The 21871-nt window shown below is 41.0% G+C and overlaps 1 protein-coding gene across 2 annotated transcripts; it reads right to left on the bottom strand.

Moving 5' to 3' along the window:
• Positions 1-1538: 1538 nt before the first annotated feature.
• Positions 1539-20212, bottom strand: zbtb10 (zinc finger and BTB domain containing 10). 2 transcript variants are annotated; one of them, XM_068575871.1, is made up of 5 exons: positions 19319-20212; positions 12048-13080; positions 7805-7870; positions 5689-5864; positions 1539-4576 (listed from the first exon to the last, which is right to left on the bottom strand). In XM_068575871.1, the coding sequence occupies exons 1-5, from the start codon at positions 19985-19987 to the stop codon at positions 4295-4297; spliced, it is 2226 nt and encodes a 741-aa protein (XP_068431972.1). In that variant the 5' UTR covers positions 19988-20212; the 3' UTR covers positions 1539-4294. The 2 variants fall into 2 exon arrangements, with proteins under 2 accessions (XP_068431972.1, XP_068431973.1); XM_068575872.1 differs by lacking the exon at positions 7805-7870.
• Positions 20213-21871: the final 1659 nt, after the last annotated feature.

The following is a 21871-nucleotide window of genomic DNA, read 5'->3' as shown; positions in this document are numbered from 1 at the left end:
TGTTGAAAGTAGTTGTTGTTGTCGTTAGTCGTTAGCCATTAGCCGACACTGGAGGCAGGATTTCTCCCAAGATGCATTGGGTTTAGCTAAAAGGGTTTAAACCAAGCTTTATGTGGCCTTGTTATTTGTTTTATATCCGTCTCTCTGTACATAAACACATAACTCATCATCACCATCCAAACACCATCCAGTATAATCTAACCAAATTCTACACCAAGATCAAATCCCTTCTTGTCCTTTAGGGTACGTTCAAAACAAATCACACAAAATTCTTACTGGCATTCAGAAAACATTGCACCAAATGTGTGCAGAGGAATCATGAAAACAATCCCAGTGTTAGAATACACATATTTAAATAAAGGATCCATAAATTCTTCTCCCCAGTGGTCCCAGTAACTGGGGAGGACTGGAGCTGCGTTGACTGGTGACAGCGCAGAAGAAATACAAAGAGAAGTGCTGCCACCTAGTGTCGGCCCAGACAAAAAGACAAATGAGCTTTTAGTTCTGAGTCTTAGCAGCAGATGGCAGCACTTTGGCCTTTGGAGAGAGGGTGGATTCGTGGTCCTCTAAAACCTTTTATTATGACATAATCCAGAAATTCACAGAGAACGCCTTCCCGGGCAGGACTATCGAGAGAGAAAATCTGATTTAATATGATTAAGTGATGAAAACGAGAAACGTCACAGGCTGTTTGATCTCTTTTTCCTCCACCAAAGGTTTATTTGTGTATGCATGTAAATCAGACTTGAACAGTTCTCATTGAATTTCTGAAGATATCATCTCATCAACAGAATGACTCTGTGCTTTGTGTCACTCTGTTGTTACCCTTTAACCACAGGCGCCTCAGTAAGAACGTGTTGCCTGTGCAAACTGTCGGTGTCCAGTGCAGGCAGTCATGGACACTCGCTTTCCAGCGTCTTCTGACACACTGTTGCAGTTGTTGATGCATAAGTATAACACATGCATGTCATTTTGAGATTATTACTACATGACTTAAGTTATTTCTTATTGGATCGAACAACAAACTACAATCTTTAGTCACGCAGCAACCTTCCCTTGTCTCTGCTGTGGCGTCCTCACATGGCAACATGTTGCCTCTCTCTCTCCCTTCCCCTCTCAGACCAAACCCACACTTACAGACTGCTTGCATCGTTTCCTTCTGCACGAGCAGCTAGTTGTCCCTCCCTGACATCCGTCTGCTCCATATTCACAACAGCTAATGCAGAAGTTAATTTGTCTCTGTAGTGTTATATCAATATCGATAATATAGTGCATGAGCTACAACTGTGGACTAAAATGGTTGTTTTCCTGTGCAAGTATAATCTGTCAAAGCATAATCAGAAACTGGTTCCTAGTCTGAGCTGCATGTCTTTGGGTGGTTTTGGAAAGAAAAGGTTTGCTGTTCTGAGTCTAAATATAGACTTGAAGAGGTTTGCTCTGACCATCACCGGATGAGCAACGGTCTCACAACAAGAACATACGTGGACAAAATGGTTAAAGCAATATCAAAGTTTTATTCTTAAAATGTAGTATAGAGAGGAACAGTAGTACAATTCAGACAGAAAAAAGGAGAATGTAGTTCCATCTTTGAAAACCTTTGATAAAAACGTAAAAAGAGTAACCTGAATTTGCTTTGTGTTCGGAGGGCACTGAGGCGCGGCCCAAGTTTTGCATCACTGTTAAAGTTCGAGAGAAATTGAAAAATACAACCTTTTGCAACAGCGTAAAAAAATACAGCTGGGGAAAAAAAACCTCTGCTTTTAAATCTGTAGTGTTTTTGCTTTGTTGTTTTTGTCCATATAACAAATACAGCATAAAATCTAAAATGATACATCATAGTTTTGAGTTTCATTCATTACAGTAAAATCAGTAGGATGGTATAGTATCAAAAGAACAAACAAGACAACAGGATGGTGTAATGAGCAAGCACACAGCGTGAACAGAAAGCAAAAGAGGAAGGATAAAGTTCACGGAAATAAACCACCAGGCCAGTAGGTTTGGAGCTGACCGTCAAAGTGGTCCATTAAGTAAATCCACTGGTTAAATAATATATTCTTCATATATATATTTATATATTTATCTCATATAATCTCCACATATATAGATAGATATATATATATCCATCCGTAACATAACCCCTCCCACAGTGATTTGAAGGTAAAAGTGACAGGAAGAGGATGAATATCTCTGACTTAAAATAGATCTTCTTCCACAAAGTAAAGGGAGGTTACACATCTTCTGTATCATCAGCACTTCAGTATATTCTCTGTATTCCACTGCATATGAACAGATAATGCTGTTCCAAGGTTTTAACCCGCAAACAATCCGTGTTTCTTTAGAAAATATGTGCTTAACGAAATAACAAAGGAGAAAGGAAACATCTGTGGAAATCACAAAATTAAACAAAAATATGTATCCAGGGTAAAGTGAATGATTCTGTAGCATAAAAACATTTTAAAAATCTCAACAATTACAGACACGAGCAAGGATTTTCTACACTAAGCAAGTTTTCACCTGACTTTTCTCATACATTATAGTTCAACAATAATTAAAAACAACAATTTTGGTTGGACAAATAGAAATTAACAGTCTTGATTGCATTTTGGAGTCAATATATAATATTAAATAACAAAAACAAAATGTCTAATAAAAAAAGTTGCGCATTGGAAGAAAGACACAACAGTTTATATAGTTCCATTCAGACCCGCTTTTGGGGAAGCGAAGAAACATAAAAAAAAAAAAATATTTTCATGAACACAAAAGTAAGTGCATGTCTATGAGGCGCCATAGAGCTTCACTTCTTGTGGAACAAAGTGTTTTTCTACCTGGCAGACCTAAAGAAATAAAAACAAACCTACATCAAATTAAACCGATGACATGTTTACCTTTTATACATGAAAAATGGAGTTCTGTCAGACTTTAACATCACATATCATGACTTTCTTCTTTCAACGTTCAAGTGATTCAAAATATATATATATGATATATATATATATACTGTATTTACTTTAAAACTCAGTACCAAATATAAACAAACGTATACAGGTATTGATGTCACTTAGGTCCTCAAAATGTCAATTACAAGTACTGCCGGTAGTTCTACAAAATGGTATGTGTGTGTGTGTGCGTTCAATAAAATAAAAGCTTCAAAACAATGGCAAAGCATACCTGATAGTCGCCGTAGCACAACAGTGTTCTATAGTTTAAGCTGATTACATATGTATAACTGAGTCAGTTTAAGCTTCATGATTATAAACATCATATATAGCCTGTAGGTCCAGTATTCTGCGACAAGCATTACAGCACCAAACGTTTCGTCATTTGGCAAAATTCAAGCTTTAAGTGAAAGTCAAATGCTTTTGTTTAATAATAATAATAATAAAGTGTTACTGTGACGCCGTGATTTGTATAAAGCTAGCAATAACATTTCCCCTTGTACTTTCGCTTTTTTTAGTCATCTTTTTTCCCGCTTAACAAAAAACCTCACGTTGTCTCTTATATTTTTTCTAAAGCGTATTCAGTAGTTTTTGCTTCCTGCTAAATCTTGGTGTGCGGTCTGTTTGGCACAATATCACAGCCCTCTTAAATTAATCATAAATATGGCTGTGATACATTAGAGTCGCAAAACAGATTTTTTTGGTTCCAAGATTTGTACAGGGAAAGAAAAGAAAAAAAATTTAAAAGAATAATATAATATTTAGCGCATCTAAACAAGATCTACAGAGCAAGTTAAAAATCTTCCTGTGGACAATAATGCTCTTCTTCTGTGTACTTCTACAAGCACAAAGCAATATATTTTCAGATTGTGCAGAAAGCCACAGCCATTTCTGTGCTTCTGCTCGCAGACAAAAACCAACAAAAATTATTGATAAGACCATAATAACCTCTCTTCATAAATTAAATAATTAACATTTTGCTTTTTTTTTTTAGATGATTGGCCTACCCCAACTCAAAACTACATCATCACCCTGCCCAACTCCCCCCCGGAAAAACAGGAAATAAAAATACATAACCAAAAACCTGATTTATCATATTATTCGTCGATAGAATCGTTCTTTCGTGGGCTCTGGGCCCAGAGTTGGACACATTTAACAATAATAAAATCTGTACATCTTGGAGTTCCCACTACGAAAGCTTTTTTTTAAAATCCATGTCTTTGTCATATACTTGCACAATTAAGTAACCTCAAGGTTTGATAGCACTTTGGAGTTGATTGTTTACCAGCTAGTTTTTGTATACATATATATTAAACATCAACTTTTTTTCATTTTGTTTCTCAAGCTTGTTAAAATTCTCAGTCCTCTTCCGGGGCAGCACCAGCGTTGCCCTCACCCCAATTTGATTGGTCGTTGTCGGTAGGCTCCTCCCCATCCAGGTCCTCCCCTTCCTCGCCGTCGAAGTCTTCGTCGCGAGGAAACTCCATGCCCTCCAGGCCCTCCTGAGTGGCCTGGTGCGAGTCAGCGCAGTCCGCACACACACCGTAGCGCCGCGAGCCGTGGCGGATACCGACGCTGGCTGCGAGCATGAAGATCTTCTTGCACACCATGCACTTGTACTTTTTGTCCTTCTTGTGCACCTGTAGGTGGGATGGGGCAAGAACGGGAGTCAGGTTGGTTGCCATTGGAAGTTTGCAATCAATATTCTCACATGTCACAATGACAGCAAGACAGCGGTTAAGAGTATTTCTCAAAAATGTTTTATGAGAAAATGTTACCACATTTTAGCAGAGAGTTAGCTTGAAATAGAGTGGAAGGATGAGACACTTTAATGATTTTTTTTTTTTAGAGAATTGTACAAATAAGATGTGTTAATTAGGGAACTTTTAGAGATACTGGTATTTTGTTACCTTCAGATAGAGCCAGGCTAACTATTTCCTCTGTTTCCAGACTTTGTGTGAAGCTAAGCTAATTGGCTAGTGGTAGCTTTATAGTTAGCATGCATACAAAGTATTATTGTGTTTTTCATCCAGAATGCAAATAAGCGCATTTCCAGAAATGTTCCTTGAAGGAATAACGACGTTCTCTATTACACATATTTGATACTTAAGATAATTTATAATCTTATATCATAGATTTAAAAAGTTGTATTTTACTAATTTAGTTACGAGGATGCAGGTGTATCTCTCTCTCTTACAAATGAAAGTTTTACTTTCTGTTCTCACAATCGTATCTCCGCTGTTTGTCTGGGAGTTCCTGTCCAGTATTTAGGTTTTCGTTCGTTTGCAGTTGCTTTTTGAACTTCACAATAGTTGTGCAGAACAAAATAATCATTAATAAATAAAATATGTACATAAAATGTGTGTACATCGCCCTCATCAAAGCCTCAAACCGTGACTTCACGGTAGGGCAGATAATGCTGCTGGACACACCGCCTCTGTTTTCGGAGGTTTGAGACGGCGGGTAGTGTGGAAGCTCGGCATGAATATAGCAAAAAAATATGCGTTTTAAAATATAAATGTTGTGGTGCGGATATAAAATACCTTGTTGCACTCCCTCGAGCGAAAAGCTCCCACACAGAAAGCATGCGGTGGAGTGCAAGGCGTGAGTTTGTTTATTTATTTAGATCCCCATTAGCTACTGTACTGCAAGGAGCTAGTCTTCCCGGGGTAAGGTTGGCACAAGATGGTGGATGCACGTCACATGGTTGGTGTAAAAGAGAGGAGTGGATCCTGTGCATACGTGGACTCACCAGGGAATGTCTCTTTACGTGCTCACGGCGGGTGAACAGCTTGCCACAGATGTCGCAGCTGAAGGAGCGCACGCCCGAGTGAATGATCAGGTGCCTCTTGAGCGTGCGCCGGTGCTTGGCGATGTAGTTACAGTGCGGGCACTTGAGCTTATTGAGGGCTAGGTGTGAGGACTCGCCTGGTTAGAGATAGAAAAAAAAACACAAACATGCGAAAGCAGTGATTTAGTAACACAATGTTTTAGATTATCGTAGAATTAAAGCTAAGAAAACAATCACGGTTTGTTCTTTAAGGTTTAATTGGACTGAATTGCATGAACAAACTGGAGAAGACGTTGATCATCTTAAGCTACATTTGCATCAACAGCTTATCTAATGAGAGAGCGTTGCATCAGGATCCAATATCCGGTTTATCAAAGCAGAGTAAGGATGTGGTCACCATTAGAGAGAACAACACACCACAAACTGATGCATTACAAAAAAAACTTTTGTGAGGGTTTGTTAAATTGCAGAGATAAAACTAGTTACTTTGGCAGCTATGTTGGCTGCACAATCCACCTATGTCGCTGTCGCTAAGTAACTGGTGCCTGTTTCCAATGAGGTGTACAAGTTTACGAGGGATTCATACTCATAATACTCATACCAGCAGTGGATGTGAAGTAGTGACAAGGGTCGACATGATAAAGCCATTTGTAGGAAGATACTTAAGAAAATCTGCTATGTCAATGTAACGGTTGTGATTGCATATAGAACACAAACAAGTTTCCAAAAAAGTGTTTTACAAACTAATGATGCAACGACTCAACCTCTCTAAATTAACACACTTTACATTAGTGGTTCTCAACTTCCTTTCAGTGATGTACACCCTGTGAAATATATTTTTTAGCCGAGTACCCTCAACCAGTGCAAAGTATTTCTAGTTTAATAAAAGATGTAATACACAGTGATATACAATCAGGTTCTGAATTAATATAATGTATACAATTCAGTTTATGAACTTACGCATATATATATATATATATATATATATATATATATATATATATATATATATATATATATATATATATATATATATATATAAAAATAAACTTAACCCAATTTGAGAACCAGTGCTTTACATGAACCACAATGCAAGTGATCATGTAAGACTACAGCACAATTCTGGATATGATCCATAAAATCAACTCCTAACATTAAAGACAATATTAAAAAAAAAAACAAAACACAAAAACCTTCCTGCATCAATTTTCATTCCTAAACAACTTAACGAGTGGATCACATGGTGCGTTTCTATATTTCAGCGTCTCAAATAAAGAAATCAAGACGTCCTCACACCTGCCCGGTCTTCAATAACCCTCTCATTGCTGTTTATGCTAAGAAGCTACTGAGGACAGCTGGGCTTCCAAATAAATAAGCAATGTATTGATTTTGAAGAGCCTCCAAACAGAGCAGCCAGTCTTCAGTCCTGAGTGAGTGGGGGAACAGGCCGAGCCTTTTGTTTGAGCCCGGCTGCACACAACACAGGCGTTGTTACGGCAGGTTGCTAAGGGGAGTAGTGAGGAGGAAGGGTTGATGAGAAGCAGGTCACCTGTGTATTTACCATGTGTGTGTGTGTGTGTGTGCACGTGTGCGTTCGTAGTGCAATTGTGGGAAACGTTCATCAACACTAAAGATTAGGTGTTTTTAGTGTGCATGCTTTCAATTTTGAGTATTGTTCATTTCAACACTTGAGAACATACTAACATACTTAGTATTTATTACTTCAAATTAGTATATAGTATTGAATAAGGACACAAAGCTTTGTGTGCTGAGACACACTGACTTCACCGACATCCAATTGAAGTAAGTTTATGATTTTTGGACTTTATGAATACAATTGACGTTAATCATTAATTTTCTTCATTTTGTTAATGACTGATAGCAGGGCAAAGGGGTCATGCAGGTAAATTATGCATTTGAACGCTGGTTAACTTCAAAACATTAAATAGGGTTTTTTTTCTGCTGTCTGGACTGGCCAGACTTATTTGAGAAAATTCCTTTTCGGCAAAGATTTAAAATTGTATTGAAGCAGCCTGACTTTTTTTTTTGCGGTAGTCTAAAGAGTGCGGAGTCTTACCATTCTCCCAGGACTCCCCTTGCTGTAAGTCCTGGATGATGCTATACTGGATCTGATTGGCCAGCTCTGGGAAAGGGGGAGGGGAGAAGCGAGAGGGAGAAAGAGAGAGATGGTTGAGAGCCCGGGCTGGGGAGGAGGCGCACACCTCACAACGCCCTGTGTACACAACTAACTACCCCCCACATGAAACAATGGAAGTTTCTCACACACACACACACACACACACACACACACACACACACACACACACACACACACACACACACACACACACACACACACACACACACACACACACACACACACACACACACACACACACACACACACACACCTACTATATGTAAAGCATTGTGTTCCCCAGGCCAAGGGAACAAACCAGGGCTCCAGCAGGGAGGGGGTTAATTAGAGTAGAGCCCTCACTCCGGCTCAGCTTACACTCAGCTTTTGTAAGCACTTGTGTGAAAGCACCTGTGTGTGTCCGGTTCCTCTAGCATCAGCGCTTAGAGCCCATTAAAGACACGCCCCTGTTTATGGGTGTGTGTGTGTGTGTGTGTGTGTGTGTGTGTGTGTGTGTGTGTGTGTGTGTGTGTGTGTGTCCATTCTTCCTGGGTCAATATTTGGAATAGTGAGGACAGCCCAGTGCATTAGAGTGGATTAGGGAGGGAAGGGACTGCCCATAGCGGCTTTGCACCTCGAAGAGATTGGGGAAGTCATTGTGTGTGGGTGTGCACGCTTCAACAGAGACGAGGGTGTATGCAAATGGACTTCACCTGAGTCAGTGAGTCAAAGTGTTTAAAAACAGTCCAACAGTGCAGTTCGGAGAAGACCGAAGAATTTATTGGCCACTAGTGCTGATTGTGTGCTCAGCGCGGTGAGAGCAGACACCGATGGCAAAGCATATCGGTGAAACTAGCCTTCACTTTCAACTGTTATTTTCCACATGGCACTCTGTAAACCATCTACCTCCAATTGCTTTGGCGAAATGCCACATGCACAGAAAATATTCTGCAATTCTCTGTCTCATAAAATTGTTCGGACTCCAGATGACCTGTTTCTGGCATTTGAATACACCAATTGAGAAAATAGTCGGTATATGAAACAATAAAGACAATAATTGTTAGTAGCAGCCCTACACGATCCAGTTGTTGAAGAACCTCTTGAAAAAAAGAGATTATAAGCAAGCACATATTTTAAAGTGCAGACATTTGGGCTACTACGTTTCCATCCTTGGAGGATGACAGCACCGATTAAACTGAAGCAAAATGAAACCCAAATGAATGACATCACTGTGGGAAACTGGGACAGCTCATATTGGTGGTTGACTGCTCATAGGCTCGGACAGAAATATGCAAGCCAACTACGACTAATCGTGCAAGAGGGCTGTCTCGCTTTAGAGCGAGCATCTCACAACCAGATGAGTTTTTGGTGCCTTATTTCTGCTCGTGATAAACCCTTTTTTAGTGTCTGCTGCATGACTGTGTTATAGAATAATTTAATAACCCTCAACAGACATGGCTAATAATTGGATACACTCAGTTTGGCTTTGCAAAGCAATATTTTGGGAAGGAGTAACTAACATCATAGACATTATGTGACACATATCTATAGAGTCACAACAATTGAGCGCTGTACTCCGCAAAGAGGCTGTGGGAACAAACTGAAAGCTTTGGCAAATGTCTTCCATAAATGGAACTTGACCATCTTTTGATTTACGTTCCAGCAGACTGAAAAATAGCATTAATAGTTGGGTGCTCTGATGCTATATGTACAGTAGACTCCATGAAACAGCAGCTTTCTACCCAACACTTGAAAATAAACATACATACATATATATATACACACATATAGATTTATACATCCCCCCCCCCACACACACACACACTATTAGTGACTAAAATAAGGATAATAAGGATAACCAGGAAAACATATTGTCCATTTCTACCACAAGTTCTCTGGACATCACCTCTCACACATATTAAACAATAGAGATGGACCCATTTTTACAATTTTAGGCCCTAACAGAGACTAAATATTCACAGATCTATATTTAAACTGTTAACATTGACTATACTGTGAGTGAGTGAATGAATGGCTTGTTGAATACAGAACTATCATTTCAGGGTAAACAGTTTCCTTGAAACCTTTTACTGTGACTAACTGCCTACTTGAAGTCTTAACCATATCTTTATTTGGAAATGTAGTATACATTAAGTAGAGACATGGAGCTAAACAACACAGATACTTGACGAGAGGAAGGTTGGAGAGTTAGCACACATGCAGACAAACTAACTGAGCGCCTCTCAAGGCTATTACAACACCCTGGATCACTTTGTGCGCACATTAAAAAGAGCCATAGGAGGAGTTGGAGGCACTAAGAGCATTCAAGTGCATTTAGGGAGGCCTGGGGGAAGAAATGTTTCCCCTGCTTTCTTCATTTTCTTGCATTAGGGATGGCTTCTCTCCCTCTTGCAAACACAAAATGAAGTTCTCTCTCTCTCTCTTTCTACACCTACTTTGTGTCTCAAAATCCTCCTCTGTCCCCACCACTCCACTTATTATGCGATATTATTACGGTTACATGGAGTGCCCTGCTTAATGGGGCCAACAGAAGGAGATAGCTGGAGTTGAGAGAAGAGATTACCAAGAGCGCTTCACTGTATGTGGATGGGATGGAGCGACGGATAGATTACGACAGAAAGCACAAAGTATCAAACAGTGACGGGAAAGCGAGAAGGTGAAAGTGCTCAAAAGCTTTATCAAGCAAGATTTAAACATTAATTGAAAGTTCAAAGGCACTCGAGGTTTTTGCCGACTACAACATTCTGTGTGTACCTTTAGGATATGCAAGTCGCTCTCCAACTCGTTTCCAATATTGACGTCATTATTTTTTCCCCCATAAAACATTTAAACCATTGAATTGGACTTAACCATAAAAAAAAGTTTCATCTTCTCTTCGGAACAAGTCTCAGCAGCGCTGTGGAAACACAAAGCACTCCGGGTGTGTGTAACTCTTGTTAGCCCCCTGCTCTGGAGTGATTAGTGGAGATCATGGCCAGAAGTGACTCACTTCTTGGCTGTGCACAGCAGGTTAGATATCTATAAGCAATCATCCCATTAAGTGTAAAAGCTTGAAAAAAAGAAAATCCATACTTTTTACAGTGTGATCAATAATTTCATCATGATTCCAAGTGATGATAACAATGCTTCCCGCTCGGGGAGGCTACAGCTTAGCTTGTATTAGCATCAGTTCATTGAACATGCGTGTGACATGATTAGGGTGACAGATCACTAATTTATATGAGGCAATGCTCCCCTCACGTATCAAAAAAGGTGAGATTCACCAGTGCTAGATTCAAATGCTGCAAACTTTTACTGGCACATAAAGGAGGATCAAATACTAAAGCCACGTGACCCATCAGGGTTATTCTCTTTAGCCCCGCTGACCCCCTTGGTGGGTAAATCATTACAAATGCATGATGTGGGGACAGGCAGTATTCAAATCTACAGAATTTAATCTTAAATCATTTCAAGTACACAGTTTTGCCAAAATATAAAATACTGGTCCCATGGAGCAGCCATGAAAACGGTCTCAATTTATGTTATAATTTAGCTTCAAGTAAATGTTCCAACAAGACAAAACTGAATGTCAGTACTTAGTGTTTTGAGGTTAAACTGATCAATCATCAATACCAAGTGTATACTTATTCTACATTAAACAGAAAACCCACTATAAATACACTATACAACTATTGAATTGTTATTGAACGAACCACTTCTTTTTTTGTATTTTTTTTTAAGTCTTGTTTTCGTTGTGGTAAGATGATACGATACATAGCAGTTAGTGGCGGTGAAAGCTGAGCACATATGCAAGCCAAGCAAGTAGTCACACCTTAAGACATAAATGCAGCACTGAGTAACTCCTACCATCAAAATATCGGGGTCCTTCGTATCTACCATACACCACTGTTGAATGCTCTACACTGGTGCATAAAATGCATTTCAGAGGTTGCCATCATCAGCTTTCTATACCTTATGTAGGAAATGTATGTATATTACTTACAAATGACACATTTGGAGTGATTCACATTCAAGTGATCATAAGTCACAGAATTTCTGCACCTCTCTACCTTAAAAAGGGAGCCTCTTCCTTTTATTACTACATTGACTATACAGTGTGACTAATAGGAATAAGAAATTCATGAGTGTGAAGTGTGTTCAGAAGTTCAAATGTGTGTCATACCAGCATTTTCAGAGAGGGTGGAGAAGTCCTCTCTGGGGTAAGAGGCAGAGGGCTGGATGAACATCCCCTCATCAAATCCATCCTCAGGCTCTGGTGGAAAGTTGTACACAAAACGCCGCGTGGTGGTCTGTTTTTTCCTCCGCCCACTTCCCGCCGCAGTATCTGGTGCTTCTCGTTTAATTGCTGCGGTTGCTGCTGCAGCGCCACCTTTGGCTGGCTCGTTCCAGACGAACACTTGCACCTGGCCACTCGGCGACCGCATTTCATTGGCCTCTCCTGAATCAGACGAGTTGTCGTTGTGGTGGGTCCAGTTACCAGAGGCTCCAGGGGTCACCAGGGCACAGCCCTCACCGACCATTGTCACCTCTATATCGCTGGTCTCATCCTTCACCCTGCCACCTTCGTCTTCATCATCCATTGCTTCTTTTCCTTGATTGTTGCTGCTGGCCTTGATCGACAGCTTTGACAGGATGCTTGTGGCCCAGAAGTTGCTTGGCTTCCTGTCCAGCCCTCTCTGTCCGTCTTTGGACACCGTCTGCCTCTTGTTGTAGTCCACCACCACTGAATCAGGAGCCTCCTGCTTGATGCTGATATTCAGGGCATCTTTTATAAAAGCCCTACATGAATGTACAACCTCTGTCATCTGGAGGTAACTGGCGACAGACATCACCTCAATGGCATTTTGGCTTGTGAGCAGCAGATTCCCAGAGTAGAGAAAGTCGAGAATAACGGAGAAGCCCTGACCAGCAGCAACATCCAGATGGGTGACCGTGGCCTGCTCCTGGGTCTCGGCCTTGGTCAGACAGTAGAGGGTTTTGAAGTAGCGACTGCCCGCCACCAGGATGTTCTTGTGTGCGCGGAACACCTGGCCTGAGACGACTATGTTGACGTCACAGAGGATGCCACTTTTGCGTTGCTTGTCCAGCTCCTGGAGAAGCTGGTAACAGTAGGAGTTCTCATTGGACTTGCTGCGGTAGTCTTCCTCTGAGCAGTTAGTGGAGGGGCTGCCATTGTCCGAGGGCCTCATCGTCTCCTTTTACATGAAAGAGAAGAATGAGAAATGTTATTGAAGATGTATGTGTAATTTGCAAAAGTACACAAATATTAGTTAAATAAATACACACAACACCCTTGGGGCACCTAGTGTGCAACCAGCACACCGGCCCTGAGGAGGAAACCGGTTTGACAGGCTTCTGTTATGGAGGAGGTGGGAATGAGGCAATGAAAGGCGTGTTACATATTACTTTTAGGCTGGGTAGTATTACCTAATCCCTAATCAATTCCTTCTCTCCATTAAATTTGAACTAAAAGTCCCAACACAAACATTTAAATAGAAAAAAAGATAAACTCTGAAAGACTGAAAATTAACATATAGAAAGAGAATGTGTTTGGTTAGTACAAGCCATAGTAACATTAAGTTGCTGTAGGCCCCACAAAACGTGTCAAAACCGGCAACATTTTTAAACTGACACCTCTTCCCCAAATGACAAAATGCATTGTGGCTTTGCATCAATCTGTGGAGAATACATTATGCTCACCGTTTACATTTTTGGTAGATGGAATGTTTTATCTTAATACATTTCATTAATACTGTAATATCAAACTCTGAACATGATGCCACTTTGCAACTGCATTTGTTCAGGTCTCCAAAGCAAAAAACAGAAATACACAGTAAGCAAGGGACACATCTATGGTTATAGTCATAGATTTCTAAGACCACTGTCCACAAGGATGACCCTCCTACAGAATTTAAAATCTTTTGAGAACTTAATTTTCTTTGAAGCAAAAGCAAGGACTTTGTTTCATTTCCCAGAAGCATAATCTTAAAAGATTCAATTTGTACTAAGTCAAGCGAATGTCTGGTTTTAGAAAACCTCTAGTATAATAATGAATTAATTTACTATCCTTTTTTTTTATTTATTAACCTTAGATTAGAAGATATTTTTGCAAGATTCAAGATTTTATACACATTTAGCTTCTGGAACAATACATTTCTCCCTTTCTTAAATTTGGAAACTATATCTTAAAACGGGCCATAATTAGACCTTGAGGAGGGCCGACGAATGTCCAAAGCAGGACACAACGGGGTTTGTAGGATGGGAGGGGAACTGGCAAAAGCACAGAACTACCCTGTAACAGCCACACTCCCCCTCCTCTCTCCCCCTTAACAGGGCAATGGGCCAGCCTGGTACGGAGCAGAGGGGAGTATTTACATGTGTATGCATACGCTTACATATGCATTGAAAAAACACACAGCTCAATAAAAACAAACACTGCAAACACATGTATGTGTGAACTCCATGTTATATTTCTACATTTAATACATGCCCACACATGTGTAGCATCATACATCTTTGACTCATTTTAGAATTGCACAGCAGATGTCCTAATCCAGAATAATTCACATTGCTCGAGCCCTGCATTTTTGCCCCCGCCCACCACCATCTCTGCTGCGCACACATGCATACACTCGCACACAACCACACAGAAACCAAGCTGCCTACACGTACACACAGCTGGGGTTTCAGCTCGAGTAATTCAGATTAAATCCATTTCTCTGAGGTCCACACCCAGCCCCCACCCCCACTCTTACTCCCTCCACACTGCAGTGCTTGTCCAGGGCAGCCCGGGCACACAGGATAGTATAGGGGGGCTTATCATCCTCTGCCACAGCTGGAGGGAAAAGATGAAGAGAGATGGGATGGAACGAATTCAGAGACAGAATGTGTGCGAAATAAAGAGGGGGGGAAAGTGGACGTACTTTGAAGACTAGAAGAAAATAAACAGGACAGAAAACAATACAAGACATGAGCAGAATTGTAGAGAAAGTAACACAATTTGGAGGGAAAAAAAGAATCATTTGATAGAAATATGTGTGAAAGGAAAATGATAATGTAAGAGTATAAAAGAGAAAAGAGTGATAACTCACACATAGAGATAAGAGTGTGAACATGAGGCAGAGATTGCTTGCGAGACCTTGAGCCTCAAGAAAAAGGGCGGAGGGAAAAATGTGGAGCAGAGAGGGACGGAAAGCCAGCATGATAGAGAGGAGTTGGGTCACCCCATTTTAGCCTTCACAATAGCCCGTGTTCTCCCCGAGGCTCATTGTCCACTCACTGTAGGCCTTTGTGAAAGGTTTCGGCACTCACTCTCTTATTACACAGCAGCTCCCACTCGCAAGCATAGAAAGGAGCTGGAGTGCGTGTGGGTGAGGCGAAAAGGATGGCGAGGGAGAAAAAAAATTATTCCATGATATACACATCAAAGCCTCTGGAGGGGCATGGTCATCATGTCGAGTACTGTGGCAGAATATCGGTGTGGTGAAGGATAGGAAAGCAATCACAACAATAGGTGCTGGACCAAGTTAGATTATAGATTTTGCTATTTTTCTTTTGTCCATTGCTTTTGTCTTTTAAAATCGGTTAAAACACAGTCAAACACTTACAGTTAGTAGATGGTGAGGGTTAAAAATAAAAAGAGCAAATATGGTACTTGGTACAAATACTTGGTATTTGTAGTCGTATTTTATCATGTCTACCCATCCCACCTCCAAACCCCATGACTCCCCACAGCTTTTATCCATTAGACATAGCAAGGCAAAGGGCCAAAGAGGTAAGACTTTGCCTGGCAGTTCTTATACGTGTTGTGTGTGTGCACTTATTGGAGTCAGGTTAGGACAGCCTGGTACTGGATAAGTTGCACCATACTGGCCTCATCAGCAGCAGCATCATCCTTTCTCCAGATGTGCCACGTGTGAGCTGGGAGCTTAGAGAACCAGCAGAACAACCCTGCACAGCAGATGCTGGAGGCAAAACCAGCCTGAGCCAAGAGAAAATGTGGGGACATATCAACTTCCCCAAGTTGTGACGTGGCTAGGTTTATTTGAGCCAGAGATGGTAGGGGTGGAAAAATGAGAGTGCAAGAGAATCCAAGAGAGTGCTGGGGAAAAGAATCTTAATCAAGGTATGACAAGGATGCTTTAAAATCTACGATGAATGGCCAATAACAACGGATTTACAGGTGGATTATACAAATTAAAATGGCTATACATTCAAGATTATTGAAGCCCTCGCATCAGTTAGACACACCTCTAACAGATCATGTAATACAACACAGTCCCCATGCTACAGAAAGACTAACTGAAACCAGTTTTTGTTTTCCCTTTCACGCACACATTTGCCTCCAACCCCTCTCTAGTCAACCCCCACCTTCCATCAATCCAGTCCCATGACCAGCCCAGCCCTGAGGCCATATCCACCGGTCCTTCCCCAACTTCCTACATTTACTGTATCCCCCAGCCTAATCGTCTGTACCCAGTTCTCAGAACAATACTGCAGTGTGCGTTTGGCCCAAGGTGTGGGAGGCCTGCACCGAGTGTGTCCCGGCCTCCTAACAATGCTCTGACAGAAGAGGCAGAGATAGGGGGATGAAAACGAGGGGAGGGTAGAGTCACTGACAAATTCAACAAGAAGAATTCTCCCTCTGGCTCCACCCCACCCCATTCCCCTGACCTGTGGCCCCCAATAAACATCCCATCTATCTGGCAGACACCAGAACGCCATGGGTGGGTCCCATTTTCCATTCAGGGAGACTCTCTCTAAACAATAAGTGTGATTGTCTTAAGTAAAATGAGGGGGTGAAGAGACTTGTATAGGTCCAAGATATCTGAAAAACATTTGTATGGCCGTCAGACTGAACGAGGCAACGGGGATTGTCTGATGTGGTTTCATAAGGTTCAATATTTTAATATTCCAGGGGTTTGGTGAACAGGTGTCTGTATTACAGATGGATATACACAATTAAAAAGGTAGCAGCAAGAAAGCACTTCACTGGATGCAAGAGAAAGAATTTATGAAGAGGCTGGATGTGGAAAGAACTGAAACTAACTTCATGTGGTAATTACACAATGCATCTGTATAAGAAACAAATGTTGCAGACAAGAGTTATCCTCTGTATGTGGGGACAATATTACTCTGTGATAACCAATGTGGGTTTGTCACATAACCTTTTAACAATTTGTGAACAAAGGAAAAAAACAAATACAAGATAAATAAATTGGCCTATATAGAGCACAGATATGTGATCTTAAATTTGATCTACTTTTGCCTTATCTTAACCTTTTACCAGTAAGCATTGGGAACAATTTAAGCACAAGACAGCGTCTAGAGAATTAAGGACAACAGCCCCCTTCTCCAAGGAGACCCACATTTACCACAGCTGCCCTGGTATGCTAGGGCTAATCAAGTTAGCTTTAACGAATGCAGCAGAGGCCTGACTAACGCCTGGAATGGGTGAATAGAACAAGATGTTGACTCATAACACCACGAATCCCCATTAATGTACTGCTTCACAATACCACCTCGCTTAACATACACTGCTGCTCATTTTTTCAACAGCACTGTATATACGAAGAGGATTATAGTTTTAGTCAAAAGGCAGTCACAAGATAAAAAAAATCTAATCTGAGGAAGATCAAAACTGCCAGAAAGGATGTCAATGTAATTCTGAATGAAATCATGTCCAATAATTCAATACTTTATTGTCCCAGCTCTATTCTACATGAGGAAATGGATTGGATATCCTCTCAGTGTCTGGGGTCCTTGTTGCTAAGGAAAAGCCATACCAAGCCCCTAATCCACCCTTACTTACCAATTAGAGATGTGTGCACAAGTTAGTAGATCACTTTAAGTCATTCTGATTAGTGATTGCGTGTGCAAAGGAAGGGACTAAATGTAGTAGTGCAATCCTCTTCGCTCACAAATTAGAGTCAAATAGCACCCCGCTCCTAATTCCCCTGACAGCCCAGACCATTGTCAGGATAAGAGGTTGTATGTGGAAATGAGCAACGAACAGAAGTAACACTGGGTAGTAAGACTTTTTTTAATAAGGATTGATGGGAGAAATGCCCTTTGACACCAGATTGTCCAGGCAAATATGCACTCCCTGTTTTATGAGGTCTCTGAAGGAGTACTGTAGAAATGTTGCCTACAACGCAATAAAAATAATGAACCAATAAAAAGACCTCATGCACGTCAATAGACATAGTTCCGATATGGCTTGGTTGTTTTGGATTGTAATCAACCAATAACATTATAGCTAGCATAAGCTTGGGGTAAAAACAGGCTTCATATGCCAATTAGATAAAGATAAATACATTTTGTGTATGAGGGATGGGGCCTAGATCATGAAATGTCCCACAAAGGTATAACACAAGCCCCCATTAATTCAGACACATGTGGTTGACAGGGTCAGGCGATGCCATGTCATTCCATTTACTGACATCTATTTCACTAATTCATGCTTATTTATGTGGGCCAGGCAAGCTGTCAGGCTCCAGGCAACTTGATTTACTCTCCTCCTCTTGTCCAGCCCTGCAAGTGACACCATGTATGGATTTTGGGGGGTCATTCTAGCACAATGCCTCTAATTTAGCTCCCCAAAGGGAGGAGGAGGTGGAGGAGGAGGAGGAAGAAATGCGCCAGAGGTCACCCGGGACTGCGAGCCAGGAGAACTGCATGATAAGAGGTCAAGAGGAGGGGGGGGTTGGGTAGGGGTGCGGTTCCCCAAAGGCTGCTTAGGGTCAAGCCCTTGCATTGTGTGACCTCTGGCAAGCTAGCAATCAAGACAGATGCAACAAAAGAGTTGGCTGTATGTACATTGAGTCTATCCAAAATAAAATATTCCACAACCCCTACACTGACCCTTATTCTTAATGACCTTTTAGGCAGTTCAAGACGATTAAAAGTAGTTTGTGACGAGCAAATAAAACCCTTCATTCTGAAGGAACTGCCACCGGTGTGTTAGTAGCTAGCAGGTGTCATACTGGAAGAGGTTTGTGTGTATAACTTGACTGATAAGTTGGCAGACATACATTTTGAACGGCAACTTAATCGGAAGGAATTGTGTCACTCGTGCCAAAAACGTGGCGAGGGTCTTTTGCCATTCAATACCAGTTAGTCGACATTAAACCGCAAGGGGCTTTCCATCGCCGTCTCTGCCCATCTACCGCTACCTGCGGCTACAGCACAGCTACAAGCGGCTAAGCTAGCCGTTAGCTCAGGTTAGCAGGCTGAAGGGATTGTGAAGCTTAAAAAGGTACAATCCTTTTTATCGCCTTCGCTACGTTTAAGAAGTTGTAAAAACTGTCGCCAATAGTGACAAACCAAACGCATATATTTTGGACATAACCCATAAAAAAAATGTGCGAAAGAAATTTATTGTTACTTCTAGGTAACGAAGCGAAACCGTCCGGGGACTCGAGCTAATGTTACCTGTTTGGTGGGGTCGTTCCTCCCGTGCTCCGCCGACAGGTGATGTCTCAGCAGCAAGGCCCGCTTGTAGTTGCGACTGCCTTTGACAAGCTCGTCGCTGTTTTTAGTGGCAATGTTGTGACACCAAGAGCAGGACATGAGTCCCGTCTTCTGGCAAAATTTGAGCCATGGGAATTCTTGCAACCACTTCGCGTGGAATAACGAGTGTTTCTGAAGCAACGTCTGCGGTCTCATCTCGACACCAGATTTCCTGGATCCCGACTCACTCCCAGTCGCCCCGCTTCCCGACTCTTGGTTGTCGGTGTTGTCGGGAGCGTTTCCCTCTGTCAGACTGTTCCCCTCCCTGGACCCTTCCTCCTCTTCCACCGAGCCAACGCGGTCGTCTCCGGCAGCCGAGCTGCCCTCTTCCGGGTCCTCTTCTTCCTCCGCCTCGGGTTCCGTGCTATCGCTGACAGACCCCGCGCCCTCCACTCTCTTCTGCGATGATCCTTTCGCCCCCAGATCGCTGTCCTCCTCTTGATCCGGCCTGTTCCCGTTAAAATGTCGGTCTTGACAGGCCGGGGCCTCCCAGCTGTTACAGTTCCCCCCACCGATACCGCTGGAACCCGTTAACCCAGCTAATCCACCTCCTCGGAAAGCGAGCGACCTGCGGTTTCTCTCACCGGACATTTTTCTTAATATATAGACTCTTCACTTTCTCAACAGTATTCCCCTCCGACAAAAATAGTGTATTTATAAACGATGTATTTTCCGGAAGAGATGGACCGTCGTCGTTGCTTTTCTCCGCTTTGGCCCTCCCGGTGAGAGAATGTAGGTTATGCGGAAATAAATAAAGGTTTTAAACGCATAATGAATTTCAGGGTTCTCGCTGCGTCCGCGCAGGCCCCGCAGAGGTCGAATGGCAACGACTTTCTTCCCCACAATGCACCTCGACTAGAGAAAGGGGGGTTGGACAGGGAGGGGGCGGCATTTAAAGGAAGATGGGGATCTGTTGATCAGCGAGGGGTCTTTTGTTTTTAAAGGCTGCACCCATTTTCTGCATGCTTGACATCTTTTTGACTTTTCTTATCTTCTCAGCCCGTAAATGCGGACTTGTGTGCCCCACTTTAGCCCGTTGATAAACGAGAATACTATGGTGTTGTCTTAATATTTATTTAGAAAATCTAAAAGAACTTATAGCCTGTCTAGCCTGTACTTTGTTGAATTGCATTTTATTTACAATATATGTATACTATATATATATATATATAATTTTATAATAATAAATACTAATAAAATAAATATGTATGAATATATAAAATTCTGTACATTATCGTACATCTGCAGAATTATATATGTGTAATTCATTGTGATATTTCCTTTAAATGAAATATTATTATTAATGTTCCATTTCATAAATATTAACACTCCATTAAAGTAATACAACAAAATCTGAATCAGGACATTCAAGCATAATATAGTATGTATGTCACCATGACTTCTTATTTTATAGTATATGTTGTGCTTTTATTTATTAGCCTAATATATATATATATATATATATATATATATATATATATATATATATATATATATATATATATATATATTAAATAATAAATACAGGTTATATTATAATACTACTACTACTTGTTTTTAATTAAGTCATGTGATAATATGTGACCATATCTGAAATTGGCAACCTCTATACACCAGTGAGATGTTATAGCCTAAAGTAAAGGATTTTTACATATCATGTAACTTGAGTTTCTGTTCCCTGACATCAAGATCAGGTCCAGCAGGTGGCCCTCTTTCCTGAGAACACCTCTCTCTCTCTCTCTCTCTCTCTCTCTCTCTCTCTCTCTCTCTCTCTCTCTCTCTCTCTCTCTCTCTCTCTCTCTCTCTCTCTCTCTCTGTATGTTTGAAGTGAATGTGCCTGTGATGCTTGACAACATAGTTGGATATGAAGTTTTATTGTACAATTAAGGGCTTTGCACATAGTGTGTGAACAAGAGTGTGATTTAACCCTTCACGCTATGGATTTAGCCCACATTTGGATTACAATAAAGTGGGGTTGTATCCCACTGGAATGGTTAAGTTCCCATATAAGTATAAGGCATGTTGTGCAATTATAGTGTGTCAATCTCCAGTTCATTAGGGATTGTATATCAACTTGATACAAACACTGGAATGACTTTCACCAATAAAACCCCATAGGACAGTGTTTGTCAAAATCTTCTCTCAAGTATGGAATACATTAGTATACATGAGGGATCAGTGATTGAGATTCTGCCACTGCTTGCTACAAAATCCTATAAATTCCTTCTATTATTATTATTATTATTATTATTATTATTATTATTTTATTATTATTGTGGTGATGTATGTGCAGGAATACAACCTGAAAGTCCATTTCAGTATGAATTTCTATAATACTACTTCTAAGTTCTATGTTTTCATTAAGAAAGACATGTTTTCAGACATAACATGTTGGATTGGCTAGCCACTATAGCTTTAGATAGCTATTCCAGAGGTTTAGCACTGGCAACTGCCAAAACAAAAACAATTGTCAGA

This window comes from Clinocottus analis, unplaced genomic scaffold (genome assembly GCF_023055335.1).
Source record: "Clinocottus analis isolate CAN_PGR_092001 unplaced genomic scaffold, fCliAna1.0.p SCAF_14, whole genome shotgun sequence".
NCBI lineage: Eukaryota > Metazoa > Chordata > Actinopteri > Perciformes > Cottidae > Clinocottus > Clinocottus analis.
The sequence above is the reverse complement of the archived record's forward strand: the minus strand, read 5'-3'. Positions and strand labels throughout refer to the sequence as shown.

Excerpts from the sequence above, each read along its gene's own strand:
- zbtb10 (XM_068575871.1), bottom strand. The coding sequence starts at position 19,987 with ATGTCCGGTGAGAGAAACCGCAGGTCGCTCGCTTTCCGAGGAGGTGGA. Across the intron at positions 5,865-7,804 it reads AGGGGAGTCCTGGGAGAATG|GCGAGTCCTCACACCTAGCC; the intron begins GTAAGACTCCGC and ends ATCTCTAACCAG. Across the intron at positions 4,577-5,688 it reads ACGTAAAGAGACATTCCCTG|GTGCACAAGAAGGACAAAAA; the intron begins GTGAGTCCACGT and ends TCCCACCTACAG.